At 38.4% G+C, this 15,039-nt stretch overlaps 1 protein-coding gene across 1 annotated transcript; it reads left to right on the top strand.

Annotated features, from left to right (window-relative positions):
- The first annotated feature begins 11,351 nt into the window (after positions 1-11,351).
- Positions 11,352-13,168, top strand: LOC114310266 (heavy metal-associated isoprenylated plant protein 45). Its single transcript, XM_028256216.2, has 3 exons — positions 11,352-11,724; positions 12,479-12,551; positions 12,714-13,168. The coding sequence occupies exons 1-3, from the start codon at positions 11,557-11,559 to the stop codon at positions 12,917-12,919; spliced, it is 447 nt and encodes a 148-aa protein (XP_028112017.2). The 5' UTR covers positions 11,352-11,556; the 3' UTR covers positions 12,920-13,168.
- Positions 13,169-15,039: the final 1,871 nt, after the last annotated feature.

Raw genomic sequence — 15,039 nt, 5'->3', positions numbered from 1 at the left:
AAAACACTAATGTTGTGTTTGGTTGAGGAATTTGAGAAGGGATTTGGAAAAGAAAATGAAAAAAATAGGTAAAATATGAATAAAACATGTCTATATTTCACGTTTCACACATATTTTCCCTTTCTCTTTCCTAATCCCTCCCTAAATCCTCAAAATAAATTCAAAACAAGTGAATGAATAGTTTCTTTCTGTTTTTTTGTGTTGTTTTTTTTTAAGGTTCTAACAACAAAAGGAGTAGCGAGAAGTGGTTTTTTTGACCCCATGAGAAGATGTAGAGATGGGATTCTCGAGAAATGTCGTATGAAAATTCGAGAGATCCAAATGTTCCAAATCCATAAGTGTTTTGGGATTCCAAGCATCAGGGACCGAATCTTCGTCGCCTCCTATGCATCTACTACATATCCATTTACACATAATCTCTTTTTCTTTGTTTTTTTTTTTTTTTTTTTTTTTAATAATTTTAGAAATTTTAAATATTTTATTAATATTTTTATTAAATATCTTACATAGGTATAAAATTCACATAAAACTTACACAGCGTGAATTTCACACTCATATAAGACACTCTGGACAAAAATGTTAATAAAATATTTAAGTGGGCCGTCCGTCAAAGAGTTCATCTCCATAATTCAAACTATAACTATTCATGAATAGAACTTTTTGAACATATCATCATCTTTGAAAAAAGCCAGTGCAGTCCAGTTAGAGAATCCTGTATCATCAGGAAATTCTTCCCTAGCTAATGTTAAATGAATTTTGGGTTTGTACCCACGACGAAATTTATTTAAAAAAATAATAACAATAAAAAGTTTTTTTTTCTTTTTTTTTTTTTTTGCATAATATTTTGGGTGCATTTGGTTAAATTTTTTAATCAAATTTTCAAGAAAAATGATATACAAATCCATTTTCTAAACCTAATGTTGTATAAGTAATATGATTGGTTGATAATTGAGAAGATATGAGAGAGATGTTACCTTAGAAATTCTAATTGATTGCCATATCATTAGGTTTGAAAATTGAGTCTAATTTTTAGACATGTATAGCAATACCCTTTTTCAAAACCCAAAATCTATTTGGTTTGGGATTTTTGAAAATTCATTCCAAAACCTAAAACTCAAAACCTATTTTGCTTAGGATTTTTGAAAACTCATTCCAAAACCCAAAACCAGTTTGGTTTAGGGTTTTCACAAAATTGATTTTGTTTGGTTTTCAAGTATTAGCCAAATAAATTTTGATGTTTTAGATGTGTTAGAATAGTAGAGAGATAGAAAAAAGTGTATGAACTGTATTATTGAATGAATACAATACAATATAAGAAGCCTATATATATAGGCCAAGAAACCTAAGTGTACAAGAATCCTAAGTGTACAAGGATCCTACGTGCACAAGAATCCTAAGCATAAATAAGTGCATAGCTAACACCGCCGCCCCCCCACCCCCCTCCCCCTCCCCCTCCCCCTCCCCCTCCCCCAAAGCTCAAGGTTGTAAGGCATCAACTTGAGCTTGGAGAGGAGATCAGAGAAGCGTCTTAGAGGATAAGCTTTGGTGAAGAGGTCGACGGTTTGATCAACAGAGGTAACAAAGAGAAGACAAACAATGCCTCTAGTAACATGCTGTGTTATCCCCAGTGATAATCATATCATCCATAGAAGAGAAAAAGAATAGTACCACGCTCTGTCTTACGTATAAACAAAGCAAAATCATAAGCACTAGAAGAAAAGCCAAAGTCACGAATGGTAGAGTTGAACTTGGAAAACTAGGCACGCGGAGCTTGTTTCAAACCATATAAAGCACGACGGAGTTTGTGGACTTTGTTTGATGGAACAAAAGAACCAGGAGGAGGTTGAATATAAACTTCCTCAGTGAGATCACCATTGAGGAATGCATTCTTGACATCCATCTGATAGAGACTCCAATGGCAAGTAGCAGCTACTGCAAGTAAGCTGCGAACGGAAGTAAATCGAGCAACAGGAGAAAATATTTCTTCATAATCAATGCCATACTCTTGAGTAAACCCTTGGGCTACAAGGCGAGCTTTGTAACACTCAATCGAACCGTCAGAATGAGTTTTGATCTTGTAAACCCATTTGCAACTAACAGTACTCTAGCCAAGAGGAAGATCAACCACATCCCAAGTATAAGTTTTATTGAAAGCCTGTAGTTCATCAGTTATTGCTTGTTGCCAAAGAGGGTTAGAACAAGCTTCTTGATAGGAAGTAGGTTCATGAGAGGAAAAGGCAGTGGAATCAACAATATAATCATGGAGAATAACAGAAGGTTGCCTTACCCATGTGAAATGACGCTCTGGTGGAGGAGGAACCTCAATGGGAAGTGGAGATGGAAGAACCTCCATAGGAGTTGGAAAAGGCGTAGGGCCATCAGTAGACACAGGATCGTCAAGATGGACAATAAGCGTAGGCTACTATGGAAGCATGAAGCCAGGATCTGTATCAAATGCATCAGAGAACTGGTCTATAGAAAGATCAGTAAAGATCAATGAGCGGGTGGACGGAGGTAGCTGAAACTTGGAAAGATGTGAGAATATTTTGTGTTCCCAGAAGACCACATAACGGGAAATACGAAGGCGCTTGGAGATAGGATCCCAATAACGATACTCTTTATGTTCTATATCATGCCCCAAAAAACAACAAAGATGAGAACGAGGTTCGAGTTTAGTGTGTTCATGAGATTGAAGTAGAACAAAAACAAGCAGAACAAAAAACTTTAAGAGTAGTGTAGTTAGGAGGAGAACCATACAAACGCTCATAAAAACAAGTATTAGCTATGGCAGGGGTAGGGACACGATTTATGGTATGGATGGCAATGAGGGTAGCTTCTCCTAAAAACTGTTCAGGACAAAAAGATGAGATGAGAAGAGCCTGGGTAGTGTCTAGAATATGACGGTGCTTCCTTTCAACTCGTCCATTTTGTTGGGACGTGCCTGCATAAGATCGATGAGATAGTGTACCATTAGCCTAACGAAAAGAAAAGAAAAGAATTCAGAATTCAAGTACTCCTTAGTATTATCAGAACAAAAGATTTTAATAGTATGAGAAAACTGAGTGTGGACCATGGCAGAAAAATCATAATAAATCTATTTAAGTTCAGATCGATTTTTGAGAAGAAAAAGGCAAGTATAACGAGAAAAATCATCAATAAAAAGCACAAAATATCTTGACCCCCCCATGGTCGGTGTAGGGAAAGGTCCCCAAATATCATAATGCATAAGATCAAAAAGAGCAGTAAATATAAAATTACTTTTATTAAAAGATAAGGCAGCTTGTTTAGCAATTTGACAAGATAAACAATCGACATCTTCAAGACGAACACGACCTAACTGACCACTAGAAACCAAAGTTTTCAAACGACTAAAAGAGGCGTGTCCTAAATGACAATTCCAAAGGTGAAAAGTAGACATGGCAAAAGTAAATGCAGTAAAGAAAGCAATGGAAGTAGCAGCAGATGATTTGTATGGAGCAATAGTAGATGATTTGTGGGGAATGCGAAGATAGGTAAGCTCGAACAGACGTCCATGCTTATGGCCTATCCCAAGGATCTGTCTCGTCTGAGGGTCCTGCACCAAACAACCATTAGCAGAAAAGGTAACAGTTAAACCAAGTTCACATAACTGACCAACAGAGATAAGGTTTAATTGAAGAGCATGAATGTGATAAGTATTAGAAAGAGACATAATGGAAGTAGAAATTTGACCAATGTGACGAACAGTCAGATGAGAACCATTAGCAGTGTGTATGGTGGGGACAGAAGAGGATAATGATATAGAAGAAAACATAGTAGAGTCAGAAGTCATATGATTACAGCATGCGGAATCAAAATACCATAGAAAGTTACTTGAGGCCACTGAAAGAGCAGTAGAGGGACAAGTACTAGATTTGGCAAGCACCTATTGGATGATGGACTCAACATCATCCATAGAGAAGGAAGGAGTAGTGGAATTAGTGGAGTGGTGAGTAGAAGAACCCTCAGAAGCAACAGTAGTAGAGCGAGAACCTTGGCCAGATTTGGATTGATACCTAGAACGAGAAGACCATTTCCTGGATGAAGTATTGGAGTGAACTCGAGGACAATGGAGGTGGAGATAACCTAGAGCAGTCTTTTGGCAAGTAAAGCATTCGCGAACCTAGCACTGAACACAAGAATGAGTGGTAGGCAGGCCACGGTTGTGACAATAATTGTATAAACTAGCGAGCTGTGAAGATGAGGAACTCCGTGATGATGGTGTAGCAAGAATAGAATCCATATTCTGTGATTTGAGAGTCCCAAAACGAGTCTCCTCTGATAATAGTTCGATAATGGCTTGCTCTAAAGTGGGCAAGGGAAAACGATGGAGTAAAAAAGCACGCACAGACTCAAAGTGCTATGAAGAGCCATAAGGAACTGTAATAGTCGTTGATGATTCCGATAAGTAATAAACAACTATGCATCCTCAGAATATGCCCATGTAGGTTTAGAAAGAGCTAGCTAGTCCCAAACAGACAATGTCTGGGATAAGAATTCATTGATAGACTGACAGGCGCCTAGCGCATGTGATGAAGAGTCTGCAACAGTTGATATTGATGAGCATGGCCAGTGGTTTGATAACATTCTTTCAAGAAATCCCAAATTGCTTTGGCAATGGAAGCAATGTGATCATCATCCTGGAACCGGCCAAACTGGAGATTAATGGAGGGAACTGAGGTAGCCCGAAGCCATGTGATAATTTAATAATTCTTACTTTCCCATTAGTCAAGACAGTCTTTGAATGTAGAATCAGGCTCATCCTCCTTCAAGGTGGGTTTGGGAAGAGCACCAGTAAGGATCCGTCAAAGTCCTTTCCCTTTGATGAAGCTAGAGAGAGCTTGGACCCAACTAACATAATTTGACCCATCAAGTATAATAGAAACTGAATGGATATTGTCAGAACAATCCATGATGCTCAAACAGGGCAAAAAAAAGGAAGAAGGTGCTTTGTAGAGGCTGATTTTTCCAAAACAGAACACACCAGCAGATTCAGGAGGCGGAAAACAAGTGAGATATGGTCTGAACGGGCCAAAAACACAACCAGAAAGGCGGCAAATCGGCTGGTCAAAGTTGTTTGACCAACCAAGTCAACCAAAAACTAGGGCTGACGTCACAGCAAGGGGGGTTGACGTCAAAAACACATAGTGCACGTTAATAGAGGTGCGCAAGGCGCACAATAGCAAGAAGGCAGCAGTGATGCACGGTAAACCAGGGCTGACGTCAGCAATGACGTCATAACACGCGGCTCACGTTAGCAGATGAGGCCATAGCGCAAGATAGCACAAGATAGAAGCAGAGGTGTGTGGAGGCGCGTAGGAAACGGGATAGCGCGTGTCTGATCTTCTGGCGGTGCGTGACGGAGCATGTGGTGACAATGGAGATGATTCTGGTGGCGTTGGCTTCGTCTTGAATAGACAAAAAAACTAGCATAGTCCAATCGTCAAAACAGGGAAGGACGAGATACGCAGAAACCACGTGAGAAGGAATCAATCTGCCAGACAAGAGAAAAAAAAAACGTGATGAAAAAGAAGAAGAGGCTAGGAGAAAACCCTAGGCTCTGATACCATGTTAGAATATTAGAAAGAGAAAAGTATATGAACTGTATTATTGAATGAATACAATACAATATGAGAAGTCTGTCTATATAGGCCAAGAAACCTAAGTGTGCAAGAATCCTAGTGCCGTTTGGTAACACTTACGTTTTCAGTTTTTTGTTTATATTTACAAAAATTTTAAAAACTCAAATAAAAACTTATTTGGTAAAATTTTTGATTTATAAATCAGTGGTCTCAGTTTATAAATTTGGCCAAAAAATGAAAACACAAAAAATGTGTTTCCGTTTTGAGTTTTGAGTTTTTTTTTTTTACCACCCAACACTAGCCACCACCTGCCACCATTTTCTACCACCGTCTTCCGCCACCACCACCCACCACCTACCCCTACTACCACCTGCCACCATCGCTCACCACCCACCTACCACCCATTCGCCACCACCACCCACCACCTACCCCCCACCACCACCTACCACCACCACTCACCACCCACCTGCTACCACCACCCACCACCTACCACCACCACCACCACCACTCACCACGCACCTGCCACTCATTCGCCACCACCACTCACCTGCCATCCACCCGCTGCCCACCACTACCATCCACTGCCCGCCACCACCCACCTGTCGCCACCACCCACCACTACCCACTCGCTACCACCTACCACCCGTCATCGTCACCCACCCACCCACCCACCACCACCGGCCATCCGCCACCCACTTGCCACCACCACCTACCACCCGCCATAGGAATGGCAACGGAGCGGGGCGGGGCGGGGCCGAGGATCGCCCTCCCCGTCCTCGATCCCCAACGGTGAAATTTCTCCCATCCCCGATGGGGAACCTGTCACCACCCTCGCCCCGTCCCCTAACGGGAATCGGGTTCCCCCGACCCCGAAGAGTCCCCGGCCAAAAAAAAAAAAAGAAGAGCATCATTAACAAATTCAACAATAGATTCAACAACACAACAGAACAACAACGGATTTAACAACACAACACTCAGATTTAATAACAGATTCAACAAATTCAACAACAGATTCAACAACACAACACTCAGATTTAATACCAAATGCCAAAAAAAAAAAAAAAAAAAGAGCTTCAGATTTAATGCTCATGAACAATAACTCAACAGATCTATCTGAGGATCATCAACAACACACCCAGATTCAACAACACACCCAGATCTGAGGATCATCAATAACACACCCAGATTCAACAATACACCCAGATCTGATCAATAACACACCCCGTGAGCGAGGAGTGACGCCGTGAGGAAGAGAGGAGGAGCGGCCGATGCCATCGCTGTGAGCATCGCAACAGAAAGAGGAAAAGAGGCCGAGAGAAGAGAGGGAGGAGTGACGCTGTGAGGGAGAGAGGAGGAGCGGCCGACGCCGACACCAACGCCGACACCGACGACATCGCCGTGAGCATCACAGCAAAGAGAGGGAGAGAAAGACGTAGAGAAGAGAGAGTGTGAGTGAGAGAGAGGAGTGAAATGAGTCTTAAAATAACCTAAACACATATATATACGGAATATATATTCGGGGATATATACGGGGAGTACTCGGGCCGGGGCCGGGGTTGGGAAATCTATCCCCGTCCCCGGCCCGAAAATGATCGGGGGTTTATTTTTTAATACCATCCCCGGTTCGTGGGGAGTTTTTTTCGGGAAAAAACCGTCCCATTCGGGGTCGGGGGGTTGGGTCCCGTCGGGCAGGTTTCAAATTGCCATCCCTACCCGTTACCACCACCACCACCACCCACTCGCCACCACCTACTACCCGCCATCGTCACCCACCCACCCACACACCATCACCACCCACCGCCCACCACCACCCACAACCACCCGCCATCTGCCACCCACCTGCCACCACCACCACCCATCACCCGCCACCGTCACCCATCCACCTACCACGACCACCCGCCACCTACTTGCCACCACCCGTCATCTGCCACCCACCTACTGCCGCCACCACCCACCACCCGCCATCGTCACCCCCCCACCCACCCACCCACCACCGTCACCCACCCACCCACCATCACCACCCACCACCCACCCGCCATCTGCCACCTACTTGCCACCACCACCCACCACCCGCCACCACTTGCTACCACCCGCCACCGTCACCCACCCACCCACCACCCGTCCGCCACCACCCACCGTCATCACTTTCTACCATCGTCTTCCGCCGCCACTTGCCACCACTTGCCATTTCTCACTCTTTTTTATATTTTTAAAATTTTTTAAACATTTTGTCAATTACCAAACGCGTTTGTAGTTTATGTTTTTCTAAAAAGAAACAAAAAATAAACAAAAACCAATTTATAAAATTTTTGTAAATATAAACTGAAAACATAAACGTTACCAAACACACAAGTGTACAAGAAACGTAGGTGTATAAGAATCCTAAGCATAGATAAGTATACAGCTAACAAGATGTATATATTCTAGATAGACTTAAACGGTAAACAAAATGTGAAGAATTCAAAAATAAATTTAATAAATACATAAAATATTAAAATTGTATTAATTTTTATATTTCTCATTAGTTAGTAAATGTTTTATTTTTTATATATTTCTCATTATTCAATAATTTTGTAATAAAAAAAATTATATTTAAATGTTGAATGTTTTAAATGTTTGTAGATTGAGTGGATATAAAATAAATAAATAAAAAAAAGTGTTAAAATTTTTAAAACGTTCATAAAAGATAAAAAAATATCGAGTGAAACTTTACCCTACAGATTAGATTAGATGCATCTAAAAAGTAAATTTAAATTAGGTATATGAAAAAAGTAAACAAATTTGACTATAATATTGTACAAAAAAAATAACTACAATACAAAAATACACAAAACCCAAAAAAACTCAAAAATTAGTTTTGAAAACTCATAACCAAACAAGTTTTGAATTTTCAAATTTCTAAATACTATTTTCAAACTATACAACTCAAAACTAGTTTGAAAACTCGAAACCAAACAAGTTTTGAATTTTCAAAACTCTTTTTCACAAATTATCTTTCAAAACTAAATCAAACGTAACCAAAGGTTGCTAAAAGTATTTAGTGTAGCTTCATATTAGGGAGGTTTCACTTATGTCTTTTAAGACAGAGAGCAACATTGGCCCCGTTTGGTAGAGTTGTGGAAAAGTGATTATAACTTATAACCTAACAGCTTATAGCTTATAGCTGTGAATATAAGCTGATTTTTTACTTATAAATGAAGCTTCTCCTCCCCCACTCAAAGAATAAGTTGATTTTTGACTTACAAAAAGCTATAAGTTGTATTGTTAAGCTGAACCGCACATCAAAATAGCTTAAATTAAACTAAAAGCTGAAATAAGCTGGAAATAAGCCCTACCAAACAGGGCCATTGTATTCTAACAACATTCCTTCTCTCGCAATGATACTTCCCCGACTCGAATTAATGATGGTTCTTATACCACTTGTTGAACTAAAATCTCTCTTAAAATTAATTGACATTGTTGGATAAATTCTTCTTTAATTCTTCAGTTGGTGGTCTTCGGGTCTTCGAAAATTGGCGATCACTCTATCTATGTAACAAGTAAAACGGGTGCTTCAGGTCGCGTTACTAAGTCACTTTCCTAAAGGCAATATTTGCATCTACCAATAAGTGTGCAAGGGGTTACAACAAATTTGCATCTAAGATACAATGAAGCCTGATCTAAGAATCAAGTCTACCAGCTTCTGCACCGACGACAGTAGATCATAACACTCTTGATATAATCAAGAGAATTAAGACACTAATAATCAAATATGCAAAAAAAATGATTATTTGCAAGGAAAACAGAAATTTGCTTAAGAAACTCTTTATCGAAAAATCTAATCAAAAGGGAAAATTGCATGAACGCTTTTAAGACTTTTGGATCATTGAAATGGCTAAATCCGCAGCCTATTTATAGGGCCTTGATGCATCTAATCGAATGGATATGTCCCTTGATGGCATCCAATTAGATTTGACCATTATATCGATGATCGATGGTGCAAATCAATTACACACCGAACCGATGCATTGACTGATTACACCTAATCATGATCGGGTCCCATTTGAACCGTCCGATCACGCACTTCTCTAATCAACGGCTATGATCAAATTGCTCCATATCAGACACACAACCATTCGATCTGTTGGTTGACTCATCGCCAATGCACACCAACGCCACATCACTGCCATACAAAGCTGATTGTGTTCCACGTCACCTATGCCACGTCGAATCCACATTATTGCTCCAACCTGTCCAAAGAAAATAGAAAAGCGCCCTCATGGCCCCTTGCACTGATGTGTTCGTTCAAAGTGCAAATGCGCCATCAAAGCGCCACACAGTCTACGCCACGCATGCGTGTGTGGATGGTGCCATCCTTGTGGTGTGAGTGCATGCACACTAACATCCATTCCACAATTCCATATTCAAAGGAATCTTTCATGTAGCATTTTATTAAGTGTTCCATATTTTTCTCTCTTTCCAATGTAGGACAAAGTGCTCGATGCGTAAGTGCCACACAGCCCATGCCACACATGCATGTGTGGATGGTGCCATCCTTGTGGTGTAAATGCATGCAAACTAACATCCGTTCCACAATTTCATATTCAAAGGAATATTCTATGTAACACTTTATTTAGTGTTCCATGTTTTCTTCTATTTACAATGTGGGATAAACTCCCCAAGCTTGTTTCTAACTTTCTAAAGAAAAACAAAAAAAGGTTTTAAAAACACTCAAAAACTAAATTATTATTTTTTAAAACTCTTTTGAAAATTCCCCAACAAATATTAGAGAGGATTTCACTTATGTTTTTTATAGCATTCGATATCGTGTCCCACAACCCTGTGTTTAGAGCAAGGCATTGTGTACATAACATATAACTTAGCTATTGAGTATTTGGCTAAGAGTATGAGATCATTGTGTAATGTCAAAGCAATCCCCTTCGGCATACAAAAATGCAATGGACATGAAAATGTACTCCAAATTTTATAGTGAAGAGAGAGTATATGGTAAGTTAGTAGAATTAGGGCTACACACACCCACAATGAATGTAGTTTATTGATTCACTTCTTTAGATAATTTTCTGAATAATTTTTTTGATTTGTAATATTGTTGTTCGGCAAATGTGCTCCAAGCAGATTTGGCACTCCTCCTCATCCACACAGTCACTCCCTCCTCAAAAGCAGTACATAATTGCCACATCATATCAGTTATATATATATATATATATAAGGTCATGTATATACGTGTGTTGGAGTTAAGAAGCAAACTATGATACTACCCAAAAATACCAAACTTGCTGCCTAGTTTATTTCATGTTGATTATTGTCGAAGTAGTTTTTATTCTCATTCTCTCTTTCTTTTGTACTTTCTAGATCTGTTTTTTTTTTTTTTTTTTTTGATTGGCAATGCCACCCAACGAAATTAACAATTGCAAGGGTCAATGACTCAATACAACGATATAATAAAGCATCGAATGATCGCTCTTTATCAAAGCAAAAAACACATTACATCCGCCAGATGTCCAATCTCCTCTAGTTTGATAAACAAGTACTAGATTCTAGATTCTAGAGAGAGAGAGAGATATGAAAGAGACTTCCAAAGAAAAGTTAAGTTGGACCCGTCAAAGCCAATCATTTGAATTGCTTCAGACTCACATTGCTTTGGGCAGAGGAGAGCCTGCCTTGAAGTTTGAGCTCAAATCACAACAATTCATTTAAATAAAATTTAACACTATATATATATATATATGACTCCATATAACCATTTTTCTTGTTTTCTGGTTTTCGTATTCCTTGTTTGTTTGTTGTTTTTCTTCCTTTGGAAAAAGCAAAGCAAATCAAAGCAAAAACAAAGCAGATGTTTTCGATCTAGCAAGTTTTAGCAGCAGACCCAATACACAACCCTAGTCACTTTATTGTTTATTCCATCTTTCCTTTTCTGTCCCCTCAAATTCGATCTGCTATATATACTACTAATATGTATCCTTACATTCATTCCCAATCTGTTCACTCTCATTCACTCTTCCTTGATATCTCCCATTCCCATCCTTTTTTTTTTAATCATTATTATCCTTGTTTCTCTTTATCACTCCATCTCTGTTCCTTCTATTTAATTAGTCATCAAGTTCATCAGCCCTTCATGGAGGTACAATTTTTTTATTTTTTATTTTTTTCTATGATTTGTTATTTAAATATATAGCAGATGAAGTTAGTAATTCTTTGTTATCATTTTAGATCAGACTTATTTTCCATTAGTTGAGAAAACAGCAATTGAATTTCTAAAGCATGATTCGAATTTCATCAATTGGCAATTCTCTTCTTCTTCTTGTTTTTGGGAACCATTTGTAGCTACCAACTTTATTCTTCTTAATGAGTTCCCTCCAAATGATGAATATACCTTGAAACTCTAATGGAAATCAATTAAAGCACGATGGTTCCATTTTAATTAATTAGTCCTGCCAATTCCTGTTTCTGACAATTAACTCGGTTTTGCTCTGTTGGTCACTTCTGCAGACTCTCAACTGAGAGGCCAAGGGTCAAGATTAATTGTTTCTTCCCTATTACGGATCTTTTTTTGGTTGTTTAATTCTTACCCATTATAAGGCTCTTTCTTGTATTGATGTAGTGGTCGTGAGTATGTGTTTTGGACTTCCTAACGTAGTTGATTGTCCAGATTGATATAATTCTCTTGATATTTGTAAATTATCTCCTACCAATTGTCAAAATAAAAAACAACAATTCATGTTTCTGACAAATTTTTGGATCCATCTTATTTGAGGTTAACTATCATTTTGTTGTCAAAAGGAGGATATATACAAGTCTTTATTAGAACAGAAACAGCTATACGTACTATTTCATAATGCAAACTCTCAATCCTGTTTGGCAATGCTTTTTTGCAGACTGTGGAATTGAAGGTAGAGATGGTTGGCATACATGAGAAAAGACTAAGGAAATGCCTCTCCAAATTGAAGGGTATTTCCTCTCTCTCTCTCTCTCTCTCTCTCTCTCTCTCTCTCTCTCTCACACACACACACACACACACACACACACATACACACACACACACTGGAAATTTGGAATTCAAATTGCAAAATCACAACTTTGACAGTAAGATCAAACTATGATTGTTTGCAGGGATAGAGAAAGTGGAAGTGGATGCAAATAGCCAGAAGGTAGTGGTGACTGGTTATGCCCATCGGAACAAGATACTGAAAGCAGTGAGAAGAGGCGGTTTGAAAGCTGACTTCTGGTCTCCACAAAACGAGCTCCTTCAAGCATATGCTACTGCTTCTACTGCCACTTATGGAAGCTTAAGATTCAACAACTTCAACTTCTTCTAAATTTTATTTTATTTATTTCCTCTTTTTTTCTTTCTTTTTCCTTACTAATTTTCCTGTTTGGGAGGATATACGTACCTCAATCAAAGGTTGTTTGTGTTTTCATATTTGATTTGATTTTGTTTTTGTTTTGATTCTCTTCTCTCTCTTTACTTTTTCTTTTTACAAAGGAACTGTCACGTGTTCATTGAGATTGAGATATATATAGAAGAGTGAAATGGAAGTCTCTTCCAAGTTTTGCAGCTTTGCCAAGATTTTTGTTGACTCCAGACTCTGTATTATCATTGCATAAGTTTTATGACTAGATTGTGTATTGGGTAATCTTTTTAGTTTTGTTTCTCAAGTTTCAAATAGATTCATAACAAAGTGGTAGACTAGATGGCCGTTCATGCAGTCAAAGATGCAACTGCAAGCAGATGAACTACTCTATGAAGAATATCTAATGAGTACATACACCTACCAAATAATATGATGGCCGAAATACACTCGCAATTCTTATAATTTACTTCTCGTATGGATTTGGTCCTCATAATTCTTAATTGTATCAATTTTATCCTTGGATCTTTCATATGCTGTCAATTTTGTTCAATCTCTTTAGAAATTGAATTGAAATCAAGAAACAAAATAGTCTATTCACTCTCTCTAAAGTAGTTGATTAGTTGACCTCTAATTCGAAACGTTTCATTCGTGTTTGAATGGACCATTTTGTCCTTGATTTTTCTCTAATTTCTTAATATATGTTGACAATGAGACTAAATTGATCAGATTTTTAAAAAAAAAAATTAAGAGGCAAAAATTATACAGTTGAAACTACATTAATTAAATTGATGCAAGATACAAAATAATGGGATCAACTTGCATCATTTATCAATAATTCATCTTATCTAGAAAGTATAGCCACTTACCATTTTGAACACCATAAGGCTCTGATGTTGATGGAAGCCTGGGGGGATTCCTCTACTTGCTCATCAATCATCATTTGTTCTCTCTTTCCTTCTCCAAAAAAAACAAAGGAGGGCTGCTAGCACCTTTTGCACCGCCACCTGGGGTGAGCGTTGGTGGAGCAGATATGGGTTCCATTAGGATTACTGGTTTTGATTCCTTGCTACCATCTGCGATGAAACTCCCCACAATGACCTACAATGAAGGAAGAAGCCCACCACTAATGGTGCCATTAGATAGAAAGGAAAGCCTATTATAACCCCACAATGCTAGCTTTGAAAATGACTCTGAATTGGAATTTCTCATTATTCCAACTGTGCTACACTTCTGATTTGGGAAACACAACCAACAATGATACATCCCACTAATTTGGCAGCACTAATGGACCACTAATGAGGTGGAAATTCAAAAAAAAAAAAGAAAAAAAAAACTTAAGGCCAAAACATCACATCAGTCAGTGGGACCCACTCTCTAGAGCTCGTTTAGTGCTCCCAATTTAGAGCTCCCAAACAATTTTCTTACCATTATCTCTAATGACACATCCTAAAAACACAAATCACTTAAAAATTAGTAACAAATTTCTTTGTCAACTCAATTTGACATGAATGGTGAAGCTTTTTATAGGATCACAAGCACAATAAATACTAATTATGAAGACTATAATTCTAATATAAATGAATATGATATCACAGATTAGAGCATGCATACTCTGGTGAGAACACTAGAATATATATATCACACTGGAGACGGGTAGTACTTCCAAATCATCATCCCTCGTATTAATTGATTTTTTTTTTTTTTTGTCAATTGGTAAGTATGTGTGTGCAATTAAGTTTTCACAAGCATTAACATAGATGACATGTGACATAATTAACCAATTATTCTCAGAGACAATTAAGTTGAAGCCAAATAATGTTGTTATAAAGGTTTAGATATACTAGTATTCCTTGCAGTTGAAATAGGTGAAAACACTAGGAGCTCATATACTTGGGAAAGTTCCTAACATAGCGAACTTAATATTGACAAAAAGATGTAAGATGGAGTCATGTTCTGGGGAGACATTATAAGTAGAACCAGAGAATGAATGAACCTAATATTTTTTTTTCATTACATAAGAAATTATCTTTAGTTAATAATGTACCAAAACTAAATATTTGTTACGCACACACCTCAGCCCCCCC

Source organism: Camellia sinensis, chromosome 6, assembly GCF_055761805.1.
Source record: "Camellia sinensis isolate YWXY chromosome 6, ASM5576180v1, whole genome shotgun sequence".
Classification (NCBI taxonomy): domain Eukaryota; kingdom Viridiplantae; phylum Streptophyta; class Magnoliopsida; order Ericales; family Theaceae; genus Camellia; species Camellia sinensis.
This window is presented reverse-complemented; position numbering and strand designations above follow the sequence as displayed.

Excerpts from the sequence above, each read along its gene's own strand:
- LOC114310266 (XM_028256216.2), top strand. The coding sequence starts at position 11,557 with ATGTATCCTTACATTCATTCCCAATCTGTTCACTCTCATTCACTCTTC. Across the intron at positions 11,725-12,478 it reads TTCATCAGCCCTTCATGGAG|ACTGTGGAATTGAAGGTAGA; the intron begins GTACAATTTTTT and ends GCTTTTTTGCAG. Across the intron at positions 12,552-12,713 it reads ATGCCTCTCCAAATTGAAGG|GGATAGAGAAAGTGGAAGTG; the intron begins GTATTTCCTCTC and ends GATTGTTTGCAG.